We start from the raw sequence: 23,368 nt of genomic DNA, 5'->3' as shown, positions 1-23,368 counted from the left end.
CTTGATTTCCTAAGGAAAGGCAGCTCCTCTCGCTTCTCTGGCCTCCTTCCCCCTGCCAATAACTCCTCAACTCCTTGGCTGATTTAAAATAAATTTCACAAGTGGGTCAAGTCACAGGGATAAAGCAGATGGGACGAGAAGGGGGCTGGGGAGGTGGGAGCTGTTGGGACTGCGCTCAGTGGGTTCAGCCCTATATTAGACATCAGAGCATCCCCACCAGGTGCTGCAGGAAGCCAGGTACCAAACCCTCCACAACTTGCTGATGTCGTTTTTTCTTTAATTCCTTTATTTTTTGGAGCACAGCTGAGTCCCAGGGAGAAATGGTTGAGGGGGGACTCCAGCCCGGGGGACCAGTCACTCTGGCTTCCCCAGTTGGTTTCAGGGTGGGTGCTGGGTGCCAGCGGGTGCTGGGTGCCAGCTCACAGCTGGTCCTCACAGAGGCATTTGCTAAATGGACACCAAACAGATGGGGACATGCCAGAGAGCCCCCGCGGGGCTGGCGTGCTGTGGCATCCATCACTGCCTCGATCGCCGCCGTTCTCAGCTGAGCTGGGATGAAGGCAGTCGGGCGGGGGGGGGCAGTGCCCTGGATCCGGCCACAGGCAGCGGGTGATGGTGACCCAGCCCTGCCCTGGCCATCGGGACCCCATCCCCAGCACCCCAAAGCGCTTGGCCAGCCACCCCCCAACAGTTCCTTGGACTAATCCTACACGGGGGGAAAATCTGCTCTCCTTCCTCCGGACCCCAGACAGTGGCTGAGGACTGAGCCTGTTTTGCCAGGACAAATCCTGTCTCCATAACCTGCTGCCTGCGCTGCCTGTCCTTCCCCGGCTGCTCCCCGCCACCGCAACCAGGGTTTCCTCCACAAAGGGCTCCTTGATACGAGTCTCCCTTGGGCGCCATGGACGCATCCCTTTGCCCCTCTGTGCCTCAGTTTCCCCATTGCCCAAATCCTGCTGCTCCCTGATGCTGGGCTCAGGCAAGGAGAGCAGATTTGGGCGTCACGAGGTGAAAAGGGAACACATTCTCACCCAGCAGCTCTGGTTGCACCCCTTGGTGCAGGGCCCCAGGGACAGCCAGGTGCCATCTAGCAGGGGATTTAGCCGAAACGCAGCCTCCAGCATCACCCCGGCGCCAGTCCAGCCCCAGGTCCGAGCATCACCTCCCTCTACTTCACCCAGCATGAGCAGCCATCTCAGGAGTGCTGCCGCCTTTTAATATTTATTTTTTCCCCCTCACACTAATTTCTGGCATGTGCTTACATCTTCTAATGAGGGTTTTATTTGTTGTGTTTGTTTGTTTGCCTCCCGGGCTCGGCTCTCGGACAGAGGTGCTAATAAAGCAGACATCTGTCACCGGGGATTAGATTGTGTTCTTGTTAACATGCTGTTTCCTTTAAATAAATAATTGTCCCCCAAACCGGCATTCAATTATTAAAGCAAACACTGGTGCAGGCCTGATGCATGGGTGATGGCCGAGCAGGGCTCCCATGGGGACCTGGCAGAGTGGCCAGGGTGGCCTTTGCACTGAAGCAGATGTAGGAGCATCCCCAGGGAGACCCATCCCCATCCCGATCCCCTCTCTGCGGGGGCAAATCCGGTTCTCCCACTGCGGATAACTGTGCAGCATCCTGGTCTCCCGTTAAACTCCCGGCTCTCACACATGAATTTTCCTCTCTCCTGCCTCACCCCCCCCTCCCCAATTCATCATCCTCCATGATTGATTTAATTGCCTCCATCGCAGGCTGTGCCTCGCAACGGGGAAGGCACTTCCCCACCCCATCACCCCACGAGGTCGAGCTGTGCTTAACATATTATTTTAATCAGCTCCACTCCTGGAATAAGAGGCAGAGCAAAGAGATTCATCGAAAGCGGCTGCAGTTCCCGCGTACTAGTGGCGGGGAGAGGGATGGTAAAAGTGGAGAGGTCCCCTCCCAGGGCTCGTGACTTTGTGCTTTGCCTCTGCATAGGGGTCGCAGCTGTCAAGCTCCTTGGGTGATGCTTTAATTATGCCCAGGACCTGGTAGAAATATGGTTCTTGGTGTGCTCGAGACATCGAGAGCGACCCTGGGCTGCTGGCAGGGAGGATTTAGGCTTGTTGGGGGAGATGGAAATGCGTGCTTGCCGGGCGATGATTATAATGGCAATAAAACATATGGCCAGAGCAGTGTGCCATAGCCTGCAGGCAATAAAGCACAGGTAACGAGCCCAGGGCTGCTGCGGAGTTGTTTGAGGTGACTGGGGTGCTGGGGGGAATGCTCGTGGATTTGGGGGAGCCCCACTGACTCCCTCCTGCAATGGGGAATAGCGGAGCAGGGCTGGGAGTGGGTGCTGCTTCCTCAGGCATTGCTGCAGGAAGCTGCCCGCCGCCGGGATCACTGCCTGACCCTGGGATCGCTGCCTGTCCCTGGGATCACTGTGGGACCCCGGGGATCACTGCCTGACCCCGGGATCACTGCCTGACCCCGGGATCGCTGCCTGTCCCTGGGATCACTGTGGGACCCCGGGGATCACTGCCTGACCCCGGGATCGCTGCCTGACCCCGGGATCGCTGCCTGACCCCGAGATCGGTGCCTGACCCCGGGATTGCTGCTTGACCCTGGGATCACTGTGGGACCATGGGATTGCTGCGGGACCCTGGGATTGCTGCCCGACTCCGGGATCACTGTGGGACCCCAGGATCGGTGCTTGACCCTGGATGGCTGCCTGGCTGGTGCCTGTAGCTGGAAGGAGGGTGCTGAGCACCCCGGGGTTGGGACAGTCCCTCTGGGACCAGTGCATAGGGCAGACCAGGATCTGTCCTGCCTGGTACCCAGCCAGCGGCTGTTGGGACGGGGCAGCACCAGGGATGCATTCTGGATGAAGCATCACGGTGACGCAAAACCCTCGGGTGTCCTGGCAGGGCTCTCCTTCCTAATCGTCCTTATTTGCCCAGGCCTAATTCATAAATCAGCAGGCGTGAGTAATTTCCCCAGGAGAGCATTTAGATGGGAGATTGAATGAGTAATTTACTGGGAACATTAAGACGGCACCAGATAACTTATTTATGAGAACTTTTTGACAGATCTGCCACTCAATAATTTATGCCACGCAGCATTTAGTCAGGGTCACCAGTAAATAATTCACTTATTATAAACTATAGAAGGTTTTATGAAATGCTGAATTATTATCTCGCACTGGATTCGGGGCCGTAAATATGAAACCGATGATGTCCCAGTAACAGAGGTGTCCCTGGATCAGGTGTGCTGAGACCCGATGCTGCTGCACGCTCAGTGCAGGGGCTGCACCAGGATGTGTTTTGGTCCCGCCGGGTGCCAGGGAGCTGCCGGGCACCCCATGGGCTGCGGTGGCCTCTGGAAGGAATAGGCATTGCCGCATTTTGGGGCAGCTGCTTGTGCAACAAATGAGGAAACTGGGTTTCACTTCACATCCTTGAGGGGCCCTTATTAGAGCAATCTTGGCTTTCCCTGGCTGGGGAAACGGAGGCAGGGGAGCCACCGCACCCGGAGCCCTGAATACGGGCTCATCGCTGCCATGGGGACGATCCCTGCAGAGCGGTGATGCTGAGGGGCTCAGACCCCACTCTCGGCCCCACTGAGACCTCATCCCCCAGCTAGGTGCCTTTGTCCCTGGTCACGTTGTGAACAGTGGCCACCAGCATCAGCAGTAGCCCGAAGACAGTGGCCATGAGATACGCCTTCACCACACAGTAGTAGTCCTGCACCCCGCATGCCTCCAGCCCACCGCTGCCGTCTGGGGGCTGCCCCCCACCTGTGCCCTGTGTCCTGGTATCTCCTGCATCAGGCTCGGTCACTCCCCTAGGTCCCACGGTGCTCCTGCTCTGTCCTCCCATGTCACTGGTCCCGGCTGGCATCATGGGCAAGCCACCTATGGGCACGGGGCATGGCATGAGCCATGGGGCCAGCGGCTGTTTTGGGGACCAGGGACCAACCCCCACCTTGGGGTGGGTCTGGGTGTCACTGGGGCTGGGTACAGTGGGTGCAGCGGATGAACGCAGGCACCGAAAGAGGAAGGGGAATTTCTCCACTGACCATGCTCTTCCTGGGCTCCTCTGCATGGTCAAGGGGGAGATGTCATGGGATGGGTGGGCTCAGGGCTGGGGGCCTTACACAGTGGGAGCCCACCCTCATGGGGACATGCCCAGGGTGGACTGAACCCAAGCCTGGTCCCCACAACCCTCCTCCCTCCATTCTTGGACTTACCATGAATCCTCAATGAGTAGGAAAAGGTCTTTGGTTTGGTGGGGTCAGACAAGGTGTCCACGACCACCTCGTACTTTCCGTTGTCCCCCAGCTTCGGTGGTCTGATCTCCAGTGACAGGTTGGTGGGGTGGATGAACAGCTGGCCACGGAGCCTGGGCATGTAGTCGATGGTGAGCCTCTTCTCCTTGGGCTTGGCCTCGGTGATGTGGGTCCCCTGGGACCTCCAGGTGACCCGCGTGATATCCGCAAAGAAGGGGTGCAGGGCCGGGAAGGACAGGGACTGTCCCTTCAGCCCCTTCAGCAGCTTGATATCGCAACAGAGACACAGACCTGCAAGGCACCAGGTGCCACGAGATGGTTGGGGGGGAGACATGACCACAGCTGTGGCGATTGTAAGGGCAAGGGTGGTCTCCACCCCCCCCCCAAAAAAAAGCACCCCAAAACCCTGAAGCATCCCAGGGTGCTCCAGCCCACCTGCCCCAGCATCTCAGCCCTGCCTGAGGCAAACTGTCCACCCCAGCTCCAGGAGCATCCTTATCCCCATCTGCCGCTAGCAGCATGCAGCAAAGAAGTGTGATCCTGGCTCCGACCATGTCCCCTCCTTGGGTGGAGCTGGCTGGGGGGGCCTGAGCAGATGCTGTGGCCCCCAACACATGGGCCTGAGCCCCCCCACAGGGCCAGGAAACCCCCCGGGGCTGGTGACAACTCTGGCAGAGAGGGATTGCACAAGGCTTGCTACGGGGAAGGACATGGGTTTTTGTGGGGCGAGGGAAGCAGTAACTTGGTGGGTGGGACGGGCTTCATGGAGGACACGGTGGCAGCTGGTGTTTGCCAGGATGTACCAGGGCCTGACTCTGCCCCGGGACAGGCAGGAGAGCAAGGGGCTGCTCCCACTTCACCACTGTCTTGTGCGGATGATGAATAACCCGGCGGAGGTGATGGGACCAGAGGCAGAGGGGAGGCAGAGGTTTAAGATCCTGCTTGCTGGGTGTGACCAGCCCGGGGGGGCACAGGCAGAGCTGGGGCTGGGGTCCTTCCCCTGTGCATCCCGGCCCTTTTCCCACTGGAACCAGCTGGGAAGGGGGACACTGCTGCAGGGGCTGTCCCCCAGGACAGGTGAATTTTAGCTGGGGCTGGGGGATGCTCAGGTGCTCTATAAAATGCTCTGGGTGGAAAGCTGCTTTCCCCTGGATGCAGTCCCATCCTCCATCCCTGTCCCACTCAAAAGCGAAGGTTTCCACCCAGTTATCGCTTTCCCAAGTGATCTGGGATCAGCGTATGGAACCAGGGCTCAACTCCTGTGGGATGGATGCTGGGGGGGGGTCAGGGACCCCCGCCCAGGGCCAGGCCTAGGCCCCCCAGGGACAAGCCCAGCCTGGCTGCCACCGAGTGCGGTCGCATGCTGCCACCTCTCGGGCAGAGCCACGCTCCGGCCTGGGAGAGAGTATTCTGGTTAAAAAAAAAAAAGTGGCTTTTCCTCCCTCCGTGGTTTAGAAGCGGAGCGCAGGTGGAATGCTGCGGGGATGGCCTGCAGGCCCATTAAAACAGAAAAAGCATTTAAAACCTGCCTGTCTGAGAAGTGTGTGTGTGGGGGCTGTGGGGGTCCCCGACAGTGGCATCCGTGTAAAAGCTTCATAGAGGATGGCCGCCCACTTCCCGCTCCCATCCTGCAGCTGGTTTGGCCGTACCGGCTGCGTTCCTGAACACCGGAGGGATGCTGGAACCAGGAAAGCAGCCACGCATCCCCGAGCCGTCGCCACCACGCGAGCAGCTCTGCCTGTGCAGACCCGCCCCCCCAGCCCTCCGCCGCCCTCCTCGCCTGCGCATCTCCTGGGCCAAATTTAGCTGGAAGGGGAATGAGAAACCGCGGATGATGCGCTGAATAAAAACACCCTCTGCAATGCGGTGCTTCAAGTATGCAGCATCTTCCCTTCCTCCTCAACGTGGTCTGTGAAAGATGGTAAATGTTCCCCTTTCATTCCCTCCCCCCTTTTTTTCCCCCCTCTCGCGCTCCCTGGGCAAAGCTCTTCCAGCCCAAGGAAGGTCCCCTTGATGTAAATTGTTCCCTACATGTTGAATGGAGCCGCAGACAAAAGCTCTAATTAATCGGCTCAGCCCCTTCGCTGGAGCGGAGGTTTTCAACCTTGCAAAACGCTGCTTTTCCCTTTGTAGCCTTAATTAGTTTTTTTGCTCCTCTGCCTGCAAGGGGGAGGAAGGGGCTGTGGGAGCCAGCGTGTCCCACGTCACTGCCGGGGCACGGCACGGGGAGGGAAAGCCCCGTCTCTGTCTGGGCTTGGGGGGTCAGGCCGTGCCTCAGTTTCCCCCACCGGCGGAGTTGAAGCCATTGCATTGTGGTCACTGCCGGGTGATGGAGTGGGGACCCATTGGCTTGTGCATCCTTGGGTGGGCATGCTGGTGGGCTTGCAGGAACCCGCTCCAGCTGCTGGAGAGGCTGAGCTGATCTCATCTCTCCCTGATCCCCGTGCCACAGCCTTTTTCCACGACTTTTGCTGGGAATCTGCCCCTTTCCCACCTGTTTGCCCAGTTCCCAGCAGAACCAGCCAATGGCCCCTTCTCGGGGTGGCTGTTTCGCAGTGGGGATCCCTGCTCCCCAACTCATCCCATGCATCACCCAGTTCCCAGCCACGGTTTCCCTGCCGGCATCCAACCCGGCATTGGAGCCGGGGAATGGCTCGGGGCCACCGCAGAGGCAATGAGCTTACCATAAGGTGATTAGTGGCACGGATCAGAGGGCAGAAGCAGACGCCGGGGTGATCGGATTAGGGGCCACTGGCCCTGGCGCCTCTTGCTCTCTTCCAGCGGCACTGCGGCTGCCTGCAACCCACTGGCCCCAAATGATGCTGCTGGGCAGGGGATGGTGTGGACATTGGGGAAGCCTGGCCTCAGCAGGGCTGTGCTGGGCTTGGGCATCCCTGATATCCCAAGGAAAAGCCGAGACTGCTGCTGGATCCTAGCAAAACCACTCTCAGGACAAGCTCATTAACATCTACCAGCGATTTAACGAGGTGGTATCTGTTGGCCAGGGCTAGATAAGGGACAAACAAACTGCTGCTGCGCCCAGATAACATGATACTCCTTCCACAAGGCGCCCCATCCGCGGTTTATCTAAATGCGTCAGATCTGGAGTTAAGATATTTGGGAGAGGGAATAAACCTCCGGCGATGAGTGCGTGACACGCCGAGCTGCTTCTTTAAAGGATGGGAAGGAGAGTTAACGCAAGGCTGGGGTGGGGTAATGCTCCTCAGTCCCCGCATCCCAATCCCATCGGGACGGCTCCATCCGAGAGTGAGGAGTCTGGCAGGACACCAGGGAGGGGAGTGTGTCCCTGTTTGCTCAAAACCGGAGGGAGAACACCACCCCTGGGGTCTCTTCTGGGGTGGGGGGAAGCTTTGCCCTGGGCTGTTGGAGGGGAGCCTCATCTTTTGGGGTGAAAACCCCTGCAGCCAATTTGATCTGTCCTCTCCACAGAACAGCCCAGAACTTGTTCATGAACCCAAAATACAGAATACTGGGGAAAAAAAAAGAAGCAGATTTTTCTTTAATCCATGCTCAGGCGGGTTAGCAGCTCTCTGCAGTTAAAAGCAGATCATTTGTTAGGGAGTTTTGAGGCCTGATGTGATGCACAAAGTGGGGTGGGGGCCAGTGGCTGCTTTGCAGGCTCCCCCTTTGAGGGGTCCTACCCAGTACCCGAAGAGCCGGGAGCACGGTGGGAAGGGGATCCCCGCTGCCAGACGAGGACGTGTGTGATGGCCACGGCTGCGACCAGGCTGCCCAGCAGCAGCAGCCAGAGGAGCCCTTTCACTCTGCAGTAGGACAAGGAAACACCTGCAAATAAAGACAGAAGCTGGGGATGGGGGGGACATCCCCTGCCTCCCCCGGGGGGCACCGAGGCTGGGTTGGATGCCAGGTTGGATGCACAGGCTCAGAGCACTTGCGGGATCGATCCTGCCACATCCCCACCGCTGCCAGCTACGGTTCACAGCCACGCAGCACCTTCCACGCTAGCTGCGCGCTGCACCGCGGCCCCAGCCCGTGGCTACATCTCCCGCTTACTCATCCCAAATGGATTTAAGTCCCAAATCTCATTTTGGAGCTGGAGGGGCAGAAACTCCCCCCCCAACATTTGTCCCACAAACCTGAGGCCACAGCTTGGCAGGAAGCTGCTGTGATGTTGGTGCTGTCTGTGCTCCAGCTCACCGGGTTGCTCACGTTGCAGCGGCAGACGGTGGGGTTGGCATCCCCATGGACCTGCAGGTGCAGCCAGGGCTGGTGCTCCAGGGCTCCCCAGGGATCCCCACTGCAGGACCAGCTGTAGGAGACGTTGCCAGCACCAGACACAGTGCAGACCAGTGAGAGGTTGCACCAGCCCTGTTCCCAGTCCAGGATGTGTGTCTCCAGGTGCAGCGAGTGGACGGGCTCTACGGGGACAGAGCTGGTGAGAGGGGACAGGGGGGACAGGCTGATGGGGTGATGGGGACCTGGCTACTCACCCCACACTGACACACGGAAGCACCGGGTAGTCAAGGTGCCTGATGTGTCCTCAAATTCTGCCTCATAGACCCCACTGTCTGCTGTGCTAACCGGGCTGATCCGCAGGAAGAAGGTCTCCTGCTGGAAAACAGCTCTCCCAAAAAAAGTACTGTTGGAGAATAGGTCAGCTTTATACTTCTCAACCGTCAGGATCTGCTGCTGGTATCCCACATCCAGTCTCACTCTCCATGTGACCTTTGTCCATCCCTGCGGGGGTTTCTCCAGCTGCAGGTGCAGCGCTCCATTGGCAGACACGGCTTGTTCCCAGCACTCCAGGGGTCCTAAAGCAGAAAGGGATGAGCGAGGGCTCGCAGCCCTGGGAGATGCTCCATGGCTCGTGACGGGGCATGGTCACCGCCACCACTGTGGGGTCCCACACCTGGCACAGCCCGGCTCTGTCCGTCCCTGGGGATCTGGGGCTCAAAGCCTCTGGCATTGTGCGCCTTCAGCCATCCCTTGGTTGCCCCTGGAGTGGCTGAGCGGTTTGGCAAGCTGTTTTCAGTTCCTCCTTCTCTCTCATCCTCCGCCTCCGCTTACCTTCGGTTGGTAAGAAACAGCTACTCCAAACAGTGCATGTGGGGGTTATTTTCACCCAATATATATTTGTTATCTAAGGCTAACATAAAGGGGATTCCATTTTCCAAAGACGGGGGAAGCACTGACAAAGCTCTTGCTCACTGCCCTCCCCTGTGCCTCCTACAGCAAGTCAAATCCTCACGAGCAGAGCATTTTTTCCTAGACACGCAGCCTTTTCTTAAAAAAATGGACAATTTTTCATAAAAATTCCTTCTCAATGGCCCAATTTAAGCAATACCTGTAGTGCTGAGGTTTTCTGATGCTCAAAAAGAGCCTTTTGCTTTTGGCTTCAGTTTGTGTTTTTTTTTTTTTTCCTCACCTGACAACCTGAGAGACTACTCTGAACCCATGACAAGCTGTTTGCTCACTAGTTTGCACAAGGAAAAAAAACCCAAAAACCAACCCACAGCCAGGCACTGACCCTGGGCATGCTTTTAAAAGCAGTTTCCCAAGGAATATACCAGCCCCATGTGGATGCCTGGCACAGAGGCTGGACACAACTCATTGCAGCTCCCGTGGCAGAGCTGGGGGCCACCCACCCACGCTTACCTTGGGCTCGGCAGAGGAAGAAGAGGGAGATGAAGAGGAGAAGGATGACATGCTCCATTGCTGTGCCAGGGAAAGGTGGGAATTGGGGTTGGAGATCAGGGAGGGCACGGGGGGAAGATCAGCCCCTGCTCTGCGTCCACTGCCCCCCACATCTGCTGGGAGCCCCCCTGGCTGGGCTGCACTGCTCCCCAACTCCCTGACCACAAGGCACAGGGGTTTTTGGGCTGACCACTGCTACCCAATGGGCGGAATCCTGCTGCTCAGGGCTGCCCCTGGCCTGCCGTCAGGGTGCTGGACACGTCCGCACATTACAAAGTGCTGCCGTGCAGCTCCAAAGTCAAGCTGCAAAAGGAAAGCAAAACGCCCAAAACCTGCCCCCACCCCCTTGGGTAATTAAAATTAGTTTCCTCTGAGGTTTGCAGCCATCCAGCCCTGTAGCCAAACTTGCCGGGGCAGCCAGCAACCCATCCTTCCCCACTGTGTTCTGCCCCACGGGGACTCGGGGTACCCTGGCATCCACGCTGGCGTCCACCACGGGGGAGGGTTGGGCTTGGGGGGGGTGTGACAGCGGGGGTGACAGCAGGGTCAAGAGTGGCAGCGTGGAGGATAACACATAGAGGCGGAGGGTGCAAAGGAACCGCAGGCGGGAGAGGAAGTTGCTGCTGGACAGTCGCCAGCTCTGAGGGGTTTTGCACCTCTCTGGCTGCAAGGCAGCTCCCTCGGGTGCCATTTGAAGATGCACTGGCATCGGGATCCCTGGTGCCCACTGGCACCATCGGTGCTGCTCTGCCTGGTGCTGCTGGCTGCAGCCAGCGGCCAAGGTGAGGAAGGGGAACGTGGTGCTGGGCTCGCTGGGAGGATGGGTGCTCACTGCAGGATAGGGGCTCACTGCCTGGGTGCTGGCAGCATTTGCAGGCAGGACAGGAGGGATGCATGGATGGGAAGGTGTTGCTGCTGCCTGCCCCGGGGAGCTGGGTGCTGGAGAAAGGCTGACTGGGCTGCTGGCGTGAAGGCATCCACAGGAACTCAGTCCAGGGACGTCTGCGGGGTCACGGGCAGTGAGCCGGGCTCGGGGTCCCTTGGGAGATGGAGTGGGGCTGGGTTGGGGTTTTTTTGGCTTTTCTTCAGTTCTCTGTGTCCAGTCCTGCCCAGAGCAGGTAGAACCGGGACAGCTTTCAGGCAGTGCCGATTCCCCTTCGCAGGCAGCATTGCTGCCTGCAGCATGCAGGGTTTGCTTGAAAGAAGTCACTTCCCTGACAGAGCTGAGCCCACACCCCATGGCCGGCCCTGACCTTTCCTGCACCCAGAAATGCAGCTTTTCAAGGCCAGGTCTCTCCACTGAACAAACATGGCACCTTTCCCCCACGATTTCAGTGGAGCTGGTGGAGGCTGAGGGTCTTCTTCCTAAAACCAGCAGCTCCTGCATGAGGGGAACAGACAAACGCTCAATTTCGGGGGCCAGCTTGATGCCTGGAGCATCTCCTGGCTGCATTTCTGTATCCCCCATCGTGCCACCCTTCCCTGTTCATGGGGAGAGCAGGCAAGTATCACCTCCACCTTCCCTCTCTCAGCACCCTAAGACGCGTCTCCCAACCCCATTGCCCACCCTGATGGTGCAGGGCTGGGGGGCACTCGCTGCTCAGGGGTGGGTGCACAAGATGGGGTGTTGCTTGCTTAAAGCAGTAAAGCCCACAGCCCGCACAGGCTCAGCTGAGCTGCAAAACCTCCCTGCAGGTGCTGGCATGGTTAACCCACGGTGTGCTGCACCAGCCTGACCCCAGCACTCATACCAGCTGTATGCAGTGGGTTACAATCACACCTCCAGGCTGCAGGGTGTGTTTTTGCATCGTTTGTTCCCTGACTCTGCACACCCACTGCCCTAGCACCCTCCCTCCAGGGCAGCTCCAGGAGCCTAGGATGAGGGCATTAAGGTGCCCTTACATCTTTCTTGCAGTTTTAGATGCCTGCAAAGCAGTAATAAGCAATAACTCCTATTTCTTGCAGGCTGTTTAGTACCTGGGGTGGTGGGAAGGGCCCCCTTTGTAATGAGCTGCAGGTCCCAGGTGTGAGCCATCAGGGGTGGGAACTGATAAATAGAGCCTGCTCCTTCATGTCTCCAGGGGAGGATGTTTCTGCCTTTGCTTGCTCTGGCTGATTGTATTCCTAGATCTGTTGAGTATGGGGATGTCTCCTCTACACCCCAGGGTCTGGTGAGGGCAGGAATCCTCATGCCTGTGGCTTTGCAAAGACAAGGTTTAAGCTGGAGCTGCCTGGGGTCTCTTGGCCGTGCCAGGAGATAGCAAAGCTGGTGGCTCCACAGGTGTCCTCCAAGCACAGCTCGGTGTTCGGACCGCTTGCACGGAGACAAAGCCTTGCCAGGGGTTGTGGGCTGGGTGGGCTAAGCCAAGCTCTGGAGGCTGATGCTTGCCTTGATGGCTGTGCAAGCCGGGCTTTGCTGAGGGCTGCACGACAGGTGGTTGTGTGGGGCTGTACTGGACAAAGTCTACCCACGGCTGAGGCAGCTCCCGGCACTGCTCTGACCACATGCAGCCGTGAGGAAGCCATGAGGTTGTATGCACACTTGGCCCCGGCAGCCGTGGGTGTTCGTTTGTTTTAGGGGCTTTTTTATCTTGCCTCTGCCAGAGCCCTTGACATCCGGGGCTGCACTGAAAAGAGGGAGGCAAGCACAGAAACTCAAGAAAAAAGGTCCAGCGGGCAAAATTCCTGCTGTTCCCCAGGCTGGATGGGCAAGGAAGGAGCTGAGGCACAAACAAGCAACCAGATGCTATGATTAGAGGGTCTGCAACCATCCCTGCTCAGGGCAGGCCAGAGGCTATTGCGTGAGCATCTGCAATGCATAGCCAGAGTAGCAGCTGCAGACAGACACACAACCAACCTGGGCTGGTGCAGAGCGAAGGGTACCACCATCTTGGGGATGACGATGGAGAATCAGGCTGAGCTCACCCCTGAGGAGCAGGAGGGGCTGTGCTGGGGGCACAGGTGGGCTCCAGCAGCTATGCCTCCTCCCCAGCCATGGAGCATCTCCCAGGGCTGCGAGCCCTCGCTCATCCCTTTCTGCTTTAGGACCCCTGGAGTGCTGGGAACAAGCCGTGTCTGCCAATGGAGCGCTGCACCTGCAGCTGGAGAAACCCCCGCAGGGATGGACAAAGGTCACATGGAGAGTGAGACTGGATGCGGGATACCAGCAGCGGATCCTGACGGTTGAGAAGTATAAAGCTGACCTATTCTCCAACAGTACTTTTTTTGGGAGAGCTGTTTTCCAGCAGGAGACCTTCTCCCTGCAGATCAGCCTGGTTAGCACAGCAGACAGTGGGGTCTATGAGGCAGAATTTGAGGACACATCAGGCACCCTGACTACCCGGTGCTTCCGTGTGTCAGTGTGGGGTGAGTAGCCAGGTCCCCATCACCCCATCAGCCTGTCTCCCCTGTCCCCTCTCACCAGCTCTGTCCCCGTAGAGCCCGTCCACTCGCTGCACCTGGAGACACACATCCTGGACTGGGAACAGGGCTGGTGCAACCTCTCACTGGTCTGCACTGTGTCTGGTGCTGGCAACGTCTCCTACAGCTGGTCCTGCAGTGGGGATCCCTGGGGAGCCCTGGAGCACCAGCCCTGGCTGCACCTGCAGGTCCATGGGGATGCCGACCCCACCGTCTGCCGCTGCAACGTGAGCAACCCGGTGAGCTGGAGCACAGACAGCACCAACGTCACAGCAGCTTCCTGCCAAGCTGTGGCCTCAGGTTTGTGGGACAAATGTTGGGGGGGGGAGTTTCTGCCCCTCCAGCTCCAAAATGAGATTTGGGACTTAAATCCATTTGGGATGAGTAAACGGGAGATGTAGCCACGGGCTGGGGCCGCGGTGCAGCGCGCAGCTAGCGTGGAAGGTGCTGCGTGGCTGTGAACCGTAGCTGGCAGCGGTGGGGATGTGGCAGGATCGATCCCGCAAGTGCTCTGAGCCTGTGCATCCAACCTGGCATCCAACCCAGCCTCGGTGCCCAGGGGTAATTAGCCAGGTAATTTGTCCTCAGCTCTGCAAAAGCAGGATTTAGGGGGCGTGCAAGCAGCACTGCTTCCAGTCCTCTGTCGGGGCCCTTCATCTCCCTGCTTGGGCCAGTGAAACCATGGAGGCTGTCACACTGACGCCAAAATGTGCCCAGCTTCCTCTCCTGGGAAAGAACCAGGGCTGAGGTTTCCTGGCCAGGTCTCTTCCCCTTGTGCTGTGAGCTGTGATGGAGACTGTGTTTAGAAATGGCTCAAGGCTCTGCCCTGCATCGAAGATGTCCCCTTCTCCTTTCCTTCCTCCCCAGGGCATTCCAGCATCATTCCATGGTGGGCAGTGGCTGTGTCCCTGGTGCTGGCACTGGCCATCTCCATAGCCCTCATTGTCTCCTGCTACTGGTGGAGGAAGCGAGCAAAGGACCCCCCGGCAGGTTTGTCCCTGGGGTTGGTGCGGTAGCTGGCGGGATGGGCAGCCGTGGGCTTTTGGCTTTGCAGCCCCTGCTCTCCTCCTGACTGCTGTGACACTCCTAATGCTCTCCGTGCTGGCCCTGGGGTTCTCCTTCTGTCCTGGGGCTGGTGCCTGACAAGCCACCGGGCACTGTCACCCCCCTGCCAGGTGCTGCACAGGGCGCGAAGTCTTTGCCCATCCCTGCTGATGCAGGGTGGTCCAGGTTGATGAGCTAGATGAAGCATCCCAGCAGCCCAAGCATTGGTGCTCAAACCTGGAGGCCTTGTCCCATGGGGTCTAGAGGACTGTTTGGGTTTGGATATTAATTTTATTCTGAGTTGGCCCATCCCTCCCCAGCCCCTGCCAGGTGCCAACAAAGTAAAACCTCCCAGTTGCCAAGGGACCTCTTTCTCCCTCTGCTTTGCTTGAGGGCTGAACCCCCCCAGTCTGGGGGCTCTAACATGTCAGTGGTCTTAAACTGACCCTTCAAACTCCCCCAGGACAAGTTGAGCAGATGCTGACTGTCTACGAGGAGGTGGGCAAAGCCCAAACCGGCCGAAACCCCGTAAGTGCCGGGGGTGTCCCTGGGCATCTCTTCCCCACACTACCTGGAGGGATGAAACCTCTGTTTGGAAATGTCTGTCACCCCAGGTTGCATCCTTTAACCAGTCTGGGGTTGCTTTCTCCCCCAGAATGGGACCAGTGAGGCCACCGTGGGAGGAAACACTGTCTATGCTGTCATCTGCACCAAAATGCAGGTAGGGTCAGTCCTGCGCTGGCGAGGGGGGACTGGAGCTGCCTTGTGGGCTTGGCTGTGCAGCCCCTGTGCTGGTTGCATCTATAGCAGCTGTCAAGATGACCCCTTTTGCCCAAAATTTGTTTTTCTTTGCACATCTCGACCGTTTTTCCCTGGCAGGGACCCAGCCACCCTCAGGAGCCCAAAAGCTACACCATCTACTCCACGGTTCAGCCCACCATGAAGGTGAAGTTGCCCCACTGTGACCCCGGCCCCTCCGCAGCGGCACAGAAACCCAGGTCTCCTCGGTTCATCAACCGGGTGCTGGGTTCACTGTCCTGCTCATGCATTGCCTAATGGCAGGTTCTTGCTCTGCTCCACAGTCGTCTTCTCTCAAGAAGAAGAGGTTGGACCCAGCTTTGGTTTCCACTGCCTACGTAGAGGTAACAGGCACCGGACCAGTGGGAAGACAAGACCTGGGTATCTCCAAAGCTCATCAGCTTTTTGGGGCTGTGGCATGCTAAACCTCACCCATTTCCTTGCAGGCTACGGGGGGTTCTAGAAGCTGGTGTCCCCCGTTGCAGACATCACCCCCGGCTCCTGCTGGCTACCACCATTCCTAGTGCCCCGGCTGCCTCAGCAAGACCTTCCCTTCCCTACAGACCTCTTCTCCTGGATCACACAGAGACCTCCAGCACCCACCAGGACCCCAACCAGGAAAGCTGGGGTCTTGCTCGGAATGGGAATGGTCAGATGCGGGTTTTTGCAAGGATGCAAACCCCAGCTGTGCCTTGGAGGCTTTCCTGTGAGGGAAGGAGGAAAGACTTGGTGATGGAAACCTGTCTTCGGAGGAGATGGATGTGAAATTGGACAGGCGGTGTCGTGGGGGAAGAGGACACGTGTGATGTGTATGTGTTTAGTGCCAGTGTGTGATCTTGTGGGTTTTTATAGGTCTTGACAGGTTTGATAGACCTTGGGAATTTATTTTTAGGCACTAATATAAGCTGAACTGTATGAGGCATTATGGTGCTTGTTTAATTAGCTTAATTGGCTATTTATAGCCCAAAGTGTACCTCGGGCACAGGGAGGAAGTGGGAATTGCCTTGTTTGTGGCTCGGGACCCTCTGAAGTGATCAGAATCTCGTGCAGAGATGCACTTTGCAGAGTTTCAGCCACGTGTGTCGGGTAGGGGAGAGGTGGCCCTGGGCAGGATGGTCCCTGCCTGCATTGGCTGGGCTGGGCACGGCCCCGGATGCCCCATGGTGAGCTGAGACCAGAGACGCTGCCATGTCCCTTCCCACCTAAGTTATCCCATGCTCCTACAGCACGAGTGGCCATGGGAGGAGGAGGTGGAGAAAGAAGGGCTCTGGCTTCAAAGATCTTCCCAAAGGCAAGATCAAGGGCTTTTCTTTGGGATGAAAATGAAACGTGGCACTTTGATGGCAGCATGGGGAGCAATGGTGGCTCCGCAATGCTCCTCTCCTGCCCGAGTCCCTGGATCAAAATAGCTTTGTGGCTGCTCCCTGTGAAACAAGCATTAATTGGGATCATTAACCGGAGCTGTGCTAGGAGGCTGGCACAGGGAGGGAGGGGGTGTCTGGCTGCCACAACAAGGGAATTTAGGGGGCTGGGCTGGCATGGATGGGGACTCAGTCTCAGCATGCCGGCACTGCCACCAGTGCTGGGCTGGTTTACACCATCCCAAGCCCTATGCTCTGCTTTTCACGATGTGCAGGTGTGAGTCGAATACTTCTTGCACTGTAAGGGCATTCCCCTCTGCACGTGGCAGGCGGCAGCGGGGCCTGTGGCCCGCTGAATTCAGTGGGAAAAGTTCAGGCATGATGGAGGGGATGGAAATCCTTTAGCGCAGGTGCTGGGGATGTGGTGGCTGTCCTTGCTGGGCTGTGGCTGCTGCCTGGGAGCAGGGGCTAAAGCAGGAGCCACATCTCAGCCCCTTTGCAGCCCAAAACACCTGGTCCCCATGCTCCTGACGAGCAGAAACGCCTGAAGGCGACAGCACAGAGCCTGGGGGCTGCTGCATCCATCAACACATAGGGCTCCTGCCAAAGCCACGCTCCATCACGGGGCTGTAATTTATGCTAATGACCTGCTTTTGCATATTGGAGATAATTTGCAGCACTTGCTGCAAGCGCTGAGGCAGCACTTTGCTCCCTGCCAGGGAAGTTTGCTTTCCCATCTCCATTCATTTCTATCAGCATGGTGTAATCAGGCGTGGGGATGAGCCGGTGGGTGCTTGGCACCACAGTGCCACTGACTTGGTGCCAGTGGTCTGGCCATAGCATCATTGCGTGCCTGCTGGCGTGCTTATACTAACGTCTCCCTGTGCTGACATCGAATCTCCTCTTCAATGGACGGGGACTGCTCAGGGCTGAAATTAAACTGGGTCAGGGCTCAGCGGGTGCTGCCGTCGTCCTTTGTTCATGGCCGGGGTTGGCCCCTGCAGTCCTCACTCGTGGCTGGGGTGGTGCGTGGGAAGATGCCGGCAGCTGTTTGCCCCCGATGTGGGGGCTGTGCTGGCTTCGCTGCCCCACATACCCCTCGGCCGGTGCCAGACAAAGGCCCTGAAATGTTGTCTTTCAGAAAGGAATCCAGGCTGTAATTAAAATCATTTTAAGCATCTGCCCTGGTCAGAGGCCAGCATGCTGGGCTGTGGCACGTGCTTTAGTATCAGCAAGTCATCCCTCCTATCTCCTTCTCACCTGCAAACCGGGATCATGGGGACACCCTGAAGGCTGGTGCCAGTGGTCCCCACTCAAGCTGGGGCTGCTCAATGGCATGTCCAGGGGCCAGACCTTGGTGAGGACACAGACCTGGGTTTGCAGGTGGACAAATGGGAACCCTGTGGGTTGGTTACAGCAGCTGTAAAGGGGAGATGTGACCCTTGGGGTCTGCTTTTCATTTACTGTCAGGATAGCGGGGTGACTCTGATGGGGGGTGGGGGTGTCAGGGATCCATGCGGTGCAGTGCGTGGTGTCCCCAGGGAGGCTCAGGGGTCCATGGGGTGCTGTGCGTGGTTTCCTCAAGGAGGCTCAGGGGTGCAGTGCCTGTTCTTCCTGGCTGCCCACTGGACGGCGTCACAAACCTCCCCCAAACCCTGTGCGGGTGACTTCTCTTAAGGGAGACGGAAGTGGTGGAGGAAGTGTGGTGGGTTCATGTCACCTCCCAGCTGCGTGGCCGCACAGCCAGCCCCCTTCCTGCAGAGCCCCCCCTCCTGGCCCTGGGTTTAGGGACAGTGGCAAGGGGCTGCAGACTTGGGGGGTCTTCGGTGAGCAGCTGCCTGGTGAGGAGGATTTCCACTCTGGGGTTTGGGTGCAGACGCAGAGAGAAGATGGCGATGGGGCTTACAAGGGTGTTCCTCTTCCTCTTCTTCATCATGCAAAGTATGGCGGTGGGTTCTCTGGGGGTGAGGGTGCCGGGTTGGGGGGGAGATGGCTTTGGGGATGGTGGGGGACCTTGGGGATGTGCCTGCAGGTAAACCCTCCCCGTCCCTGCTCTCTCCCCTGGCTTTTCCCATTCCAGCACTGTGCCCAAGGTGCGACCCACTGGCTCCCTTCCTGTGGGAGCCCCTGGCATCACCACCACCAAGCTGAGGGTTGAGGGGCTGCTCTGGGTGAGCCTGGAGCGGTGAAAGGACCCCAAAAATGAAAGCAAAGAGGGAAAAAAAAACCCCACCAGGGCATCTGGGTGGTTGCATGCTCAGGGTGGGGAGGTGGAAATTCCGCTGCCAGCTGTAGGGCTTGTTCATGCCACATGCCTCCAAGGCCAAGAGAGCGCAAAGCTGTTAGGAATTAGTGAGCAAATGGGTTATTTGCATTTTTCATGTGTCTGGGAGGAATGGAGGTCCCTGGGGATGAGTTCCAGGGAAGAGTGGGCTGTGTCTGGCTGGCCAAGCAGTACCAATCTCTGCTTTCTCAGCAGCCTGGGCACAACACGGTCCATTGGAGGTGGTAGGGGCTGTTCATGGGGTGGCATATCTCAGCCCCAGACTGCAAACCCAGACCTCCTATCACCAAATCCACTGGCGGCGCAACAACTCGGTGAAGATTGCCAGCCGGGACAGCAGGGGGAAGGTCTGGTATGCCAACAGCACCTACAAGGGACGCCTGGAGCTCTTCCCCAACAACACCCTAAAAATCAGCTGCCTGCAGAAAAATGACAGCAGCATGTACCAGGTGTACCTGGAGGATGAGGTGGGCAAGGAGCACATTGAAAACATCCTTCTGACAGTGTACGGTGAGCTGGGAGAATGGGAGGGTTGTCCCAGCACCCCGTGGGGGGACAGGGTGGCTGTGACATCCCGCTGCCTCTTGCAGAGCTGGTCCCGAAGCCCACTGTGAACGCCAAAGTGATCAGGGGTGACTCGACGTGGTGCAAAGCCACCCTGGAGTGCTCAGTGGGGCTCGAAGGGGTGGCCTACGAGTGGATCCCCCCCAGCAAGCTCCCGCTGGAGGATGCGGGTGCCTCTGAGCAGCATGTCTCCTTTGACCCCTTGATAGAAACCTACACCTGCAAAGTCAGCAACCCCGTCTCCTCCAACAATGCCTCACTGACCTACAGGCACCCTTGTTCCTGGACAGGTACCGCCTGCGGTTCACACATGAAATGGCAAAACTCGGGTGGGATGGGCTGCAAGGTGGCCTTGGCTTTGGAGGGTCCCCAGAGCAGTGGTGATGACCCTGAGGACAGTGAGTCCCTGCAAGGCTGAAGGTGGCCCATGGGTCAGGAGTGGTGGGTGCCTTTTCCCCCTGCACCGTGGGCTGGTGGGTGGCAGGAGCCCAGCTGGGGAGGGGATCGGGGGGGGTCCCCTGCCAGGGCTGGACAGCTCACAGCCCTCTCCATGTCCCAGGTCTCTCTTTGCCTCCAGGTGAGTCCTCCGCTGCTGCAGCCTGCACCACCACCAGCATGCTGGTGGTCCTGGGACACCTCCTCCCCCTCTTCTTCCTCCTCAGTCTGGCTTAAGGATGCTCTGCGATTGACATGTCTCCTCATCTCATCACCCCCAGTGCCTGGATGAGGTCCCTAAACTGGCTGGATGCAGAATGATGCGGTTGCTCAAGGGAACCATTATAACCAGTGTCAGTTACACCAGCACCCACCTGCTTCCCACCAGCCCAGGCTCTGGCCTCTCTGCCGCTGCCTTCAGGGTAGTTCCGTGCTTCACTTTCCCTCCTCACCTTTTCTACTTTGCTTCAATCAGAGGTCATGTTCTCCAGTTCTGAACAAAACCGGGATGAACACTGTTGCAATGGTGTTTCAAGAACCCTGGCAATCTAAATTGTTAAGTTCATGGTTAACTTCTTGGAAATCCTCCTCTCCCCAGCCCTGAGATCTGTGGGGAGACCCAATCTGAGCCTTTCCCAGGGGTGCCCATGGACTCGGAGGGATCCTTGGCCGTTGCCTGCTGTTGATGATGCCCTTTATGGCGCTGATGAGCAGCGTGACAGTGCAGGACAGTACATGATGTGTTTAGCCTGAAACCAGTGACACTGGCATGGATGCAACTGGGTGCTGCCTGACCTCCAGGTCTGGAGCACCAGAACATCTTGAGGGGGGAGAGCTGCTAAGGTGGCTTTCTCTGCAAGGGAGTATTCAGCAGGGCGAGTATGGCCTCTGCCTTCAGAAATGTGTCTGTGTATACATTAAATTAATTTTAACCTTAAACACCACCTTTTTAGGTGCCTGTTCTGCGTTCTCCTCTGGGCTGGGGTTGGCCACAGAGGGTGCTCAGGGACTGGGGAGATGATGGAGGGACCCACTTTCCCTCCCCAACGCCCTTGCTGGGGACAGAAGCCCTTCCACAGTTGTCCCCCATGGGAGGAGCTGGCTCTGGATGGTGGGACACAGGCCCATTGGTGTGGGAGGATGTGTCTTGTGAGCGGTGGAGACAGTCCCTCAACCTGCAAGGAGGGACGGGGACATGTCTCAGGGCCACCGCAGCCCTGGGATGCTGCTGCTCCTGCCAGCTCCAGCAAACCAGCCCAAGAAAAGGGAGAACCAGGCTCTACCCTCTGTAAAACCCAAGAAGCATCACTTTCCAGAGCCATCTTTAAGCAAAGACTCCTAAGGGCAGATTCATCAAGGGGTCAACAGGGACCTTGCCGGCTCATTTGAAAAATCAATAACGAGCATGAGTCGTTCAAGCTCCTGGGTCTAATGAGCAGCTCGGGGTAATTCCTGCCATGTGGCTGATGGTTTTAGCACCAATGTATATTTTTGCAGAAATCTCCCCCCCTTGAAAATATTTGCTTGGGTCTTGGTCCATTCCCATATGGAGGTTTGGGGCTTTTCTGCCTCTGACAAAATCCAAGATGACCACTGAGCAACAGCATCATCATAAAACCTCCCGTGATGAATAAATACAGAGCCTGGTGCTGTGCCTCAGTCATCTTTCTAGCCAGGAGACTTCAGCCTGAGCTGATGGGGAAAGTAAAGGCATTTAGGATCATTATTTTCAGTTAAAGGAGGTTTTTCTGTGACTGCCTGTATGTTTTTTGTGCCCCCAGGTGCTTCCTGGAAGGATTTTTTTCCTTGACGGTTTTGCTTATTAAATAATTTTTCCCATTTCTCCTGGCTGGTGCCAGCCCAGCCTGGGGCATGCTGCTGTGGTAGGGCCCCATGGGTGATACTGGCATTTTATAGTTTTCCTGGACCAGATTGCCATCAACAGTCTTCTCCATGCTGGCACAGCCTGTACCCAAGTGCGGGGCGCCTATCTGTGGCAAGGGGAAGGTTGGGGACCATCCTGCTGCCCTACCTGGGGGGCTGAGCTGAAGGAGCCCATCCACTGGACACCCCTGTCCTGACCACCAACTTTTCAGGTGGGATTTGTGCCGGGGAAGCTTGCTGCTCTGCAAAATACCCCTAGGCGATGTCTTTGCCCCTCTACCATCTGGCCAAGCATTCGGTCTGGGAGCCAGCTGCCTCTGGTAGGAACCACCGCCATGTTTCAGCTGAGCCGAAGCTCCTTGTGTGCGCGTGGCAAGAAAAGGAGCTGAGTCCCTTCATACTGCTCTTACTCATCCTTTCTTTTTCAGGCCTCTGCGGAGCTCTTCCCTTCAGCAAAGTGCTGATTATTGGGAAATGGCTTGGTTTTGTTTTTTTTTTTTTCTTTTCTTTTCTCAGCCAGATGCTTTCTGAGCAGGAAAGGAGCGGCCTAGCAGGATGCTGGGGTGGTTTTAGGGTTTTTATCATTAGAAATAATTTATTGGCAACAAAACTCTTGGAGCTTGTCTCCACTGAAAAGCGGTGGGCTGTAAGATCACCCTTTATTTCCTTGTGGCACTCAAATTTGGTTTAAAACAGTGGAGGAATTCCTGCTTTGTGCTGTTGCCTCTGCTCTTTTCTCAAAGCCAAATAAAGCAATGAAAACTTGAAGAAAGCAATAGGAAAAAAACATTCTCCTATTTTAAAGCTGCGCGGGCTGAGCACCGACGGAGATGAATAATTCATTCCACTAAAACCAGAAAAACAACCAAGCTTTTCTCACCCCTTTTCAGCAGTGGAACAAGCGAGCGGTGTTTTCCCTGTGCTCCCCATCCCCAGCTCTCCGTTGAGTGCGGGAGGGTGCAGTCCCCTCTCCATGCCCACCCGGAGGGGGACACCAGCAGGACGGGTGACTGTCCCCATCCCTGAGCACCCACTATGGTGTTGAACGATGGCAAATTGAAGTCCAGATCACCTCCCTGAGCACTCAGCCTGAGAACAAGGATTGGGCTTTTCCTCAGTGAGTTTTTGAAGACCACCCATACTCCTCCTCGCTGTAGATCCCATGCAGCCCAAAGTAGGAGTATGGGTTTATCCCAGAATATTTGGGGTTTTCCTGCACCGGTGGGCATTGTGGCTGTGAGCACAAGTGCACACCGTCTCTCTGGGTGAGCTTCGTGCTGGGTACCAGCCCCACAGCACGGGGATTGAACAGCAGCGGTTGGGACGATGCCACGTGGGGGGAGCGGCCGCCTGCCCGCCCCCGCTGTGGTAGCAGGGTTTGAAGGCTCTGTACAGCCCCGGGAAGCTGTTACTGTATGTGAAATGATTAACTTGCTGGTCGTTTCCTCTTCTTTTGCCGTTGGGTTAAGGACCTGTGGCAGGATGATGCAGTTCTGGCACAAACTATAAATCGATGCTCTGCTTCCTTCTGCAGGTCTCTTGGGCTGACTCTGGTGAAGCGTTCAGCAGCACGACTCAGTGCTTTGAATACTTTCCACTGACGAAAAAAAAAAAGAGTTATTCAGCCAAAAACAGGAAACA

At 57.2% G+C, this 23,368-nt stretch overlaps 4 protein-coding genes across 9 annotated transcripts; 2 read left to right on the top strand and 2 right to left on the bottom strand.

Annotated features, from left to right (window-relative positions):
* Positions 1-260: 260 nt before the first annotated feature.
* LOC128146586 (uncharacterized) lies at positions 261-5,679 on the bottom strand. The gene is made up of 2 exons (XM_052798054.1): positions 4,223-5,679; positions 261-3,887 (listed from the first exon to the last, which is right to left on the bottom strand). Exons 1-2 carry the CDS (start codon positions 4,674-4,676, stop codon positions 3,613-3,615), a joined length of 729 nt encoding a protein of 242 aa, XP_052654014.1. The 5' UTR covers positions 4,677-5,679; the 3' UTR covers positions 261-3,612.
* A 2,084-nt stretch (positions 5,680-7,763) lies between these two features.
* LOC128146614 (natural killer cell receptor 2B4-like) lies at positions 7,764-10,391 on the bottom strand. The gene is made up of 4 exons (XM_052798135.1): positions 9,899-10,391; positions 8,734-9,054; positions 8,380-8,661; positions 7,764-8,068 (listed from the first exon to the last, which is right to left on the bottom strand). Exons 1-4 carry the CDS (start codon positions 9,954-9,956, stop codon positions 7,920-7,922), a joined length of 810 nt encoding a protein of 269 aa, XP_052654095.1. The 5' UTR covers positions 9,957-10,391; the 3' UTR covers positions 7,764-7,919.
* A 113-nt stretch (positions 10,392-10,504) lies between these two features.
* LOC128145548 (natural killer cell receptor 2B4-like) lies at positions 10,505-15,757 on the top strand. Of its 2 annotated transcripts, XM_052795812.1 has the most exons (9): positions 10,505-10,719; positions 12,983-13,303; positions 13,376-13,657; positions 14,225-14,347; positions 14,865-14,929; positions 15,057-15,122; positions 15,281-15,346; positions 15,484-15,543; positions 15,646-15,757. In XM_052795812.1, the coding sequence occupies exons 1-9, from the start codon at positions 10,635-10,637 to the stop codon at positions 15,721-15,723; spliced, it is 1,146 nt and encodes a 381-aa protein (XP_052651772.1). In that variant the 5' UTR covers positions 10,505-10,634; the 3' UTR covers positions 15,724-15,757. The 2 variants fall into 2 exon arrangements, with proteins under 2 accessions (XP_052651772.1, XP_052651771.1); XM_052795811.1 differs by lacking the exon at positions 15,646-15,757 and having other exon boundaries at positions 15,484-15,639.
* A 182-nt stretch (positions 15,758-15,939) lies between these two features.
* Positions 15,940-23,341, top strand: LOC128145551 (CD48 antigen-like). 5 transcript variants are annotated; one of them, XR_008236514.1, is made up of 5 exons: positions 15,940-16,008; positions 19,040-19,354; positions 19,435-19,698; positions 22,618-22,844; positions 23,262-23,341. XR_008236514.1 is itself a non-coding variant. In XM_052795818.1 (4 exons), the coding sequence occupies exons 1-4, from the start codon at positions 18,450-18,452 to the stop codon at positions 20,078-20,080; spliced, it is 729 nt and encodes a 242-aa protein (XP_052651778.1). In that variant the 5' UTR covers positions 18,239-18,449; the 3' UTR covers positions 20,081-20,782. The 5 variants fall into 5 exon arrangements, 2 of the variants coding, with proteins under 2 accessions (XP_052651778.1, XP_052651777.1); XR_008236513.1 differs by lacking the exon at positions 15,940-16,008 and adding an exon at positions 18,239-18,501; XR_008236512.1 differs by lacking the exon at positions 15,940-16,008 and adding an exon at positions 18,239-18,501 and having other exon boundaries at positions 19,037-19,354.
* Positions 23,342-23,368: the final 27 nt, after the last annotated feature.

The sequence above is a fragment of the Harpia harpyja genome, chromosome 9, assembly GCF_026419915.1.
Source record: "Harpia harpyja isolate bHarHar1 chromosome 9, bHarHar1 primary haplotype, whole genome shotgun sequence".
Taxonomy (NCBI): Eukaryota; Metazoa; Chordata; class Aves; order Accipitriformes; family Accipitridae; genus Harpia; species Harpia harpyja.
This window is presented reverse-complemented; position numbering and strand designations above follow the sequence as displayed.

Excerpts from the sequence above, each read along its gene's own strand:
- LOC128146586 (XM_052798054.1), bottom strand. The coding sequence starts at position 4,676 with ATGCTTCAGGGTTTTGGGGTGCTTTTTTTTGGGGGGGGGGTGGAGACC. Across the intron at positions 3,888-4,222 it reads CTACTCATTGAGGATTCATG|GTGGCTTGCCCATGATGCCA; the intron begins GTAAGTCCAAGA and ends CCGTGCCCATAG.
- LOC128146614 (XM_052798135.1), bottom strand. The coding sequence starts at position 9,956 with ATGGAGCATGTCATCCTTCTCCTCTTCATCTCCCTCTTCTTCCTCTGC. Across the intron at positions 9,055-9,898 it reads CTTCCTCTGCCGAGCCCAAG|GACCCCTGGAGTGCTGGGAA; the intron begins GTAAGCGTGGGT and ends TTTCTGCTTTAG. Across the intron at positions 8,069-8,379 it reads CTGCCAAGCTGTGGCCTCAG|GTGTTTCCTTGTCCTACTGC; the intron begins GTTTGTGGGACA and ends CTTTATTTGCAG.
- LOC128145548 (XM_052795811.1), top strand. The coding sequence starts at position 10,635 with ATGCACTGGCATCGGGATCCCTGGTGCCCACTGGCACCATCGGTGCTG. Across the intron at positions 13,304-13,375 it reads CTTCCGTGTGTCAGTGTGGG|AGCCCGTCCACTCGCTGCAC; the intron begins GTGAGTAGCCAG and ends CTGTCCCCGTAG. Across the intron at positions 13,658-14,224 it reads CTGCCAAGCTGTGGCCTCAG|GGCATTCCAGCATCATTCCA; the intron begins GTTTGTGGGACA and ends CTTCCTCCCCAG.
- LOC128145551 (XM_052795817.1), top strand. The coding sequence starts at position 18,450 with ATGGCGATGGGGCTTACAAGGGTGTTCCTCTTCCTCTTCTTCATCATG. Across the intron at positions 18,502-19,036 it reads CCTCTTCTTCATCATGCAAA|CAGCCTGGGCACAACACGGT; the intron begins GTATGGCGGTGG and ends CTGCTTTCTCAG. Across the intron at positions 19,355-19,434 it reads CATCCTTCTGACAGTGTACG|AGCTGGTCCCGAAGCCCACT; the intron begins GTGAGCTGGGAG and ends TGCCTCTTGCAG.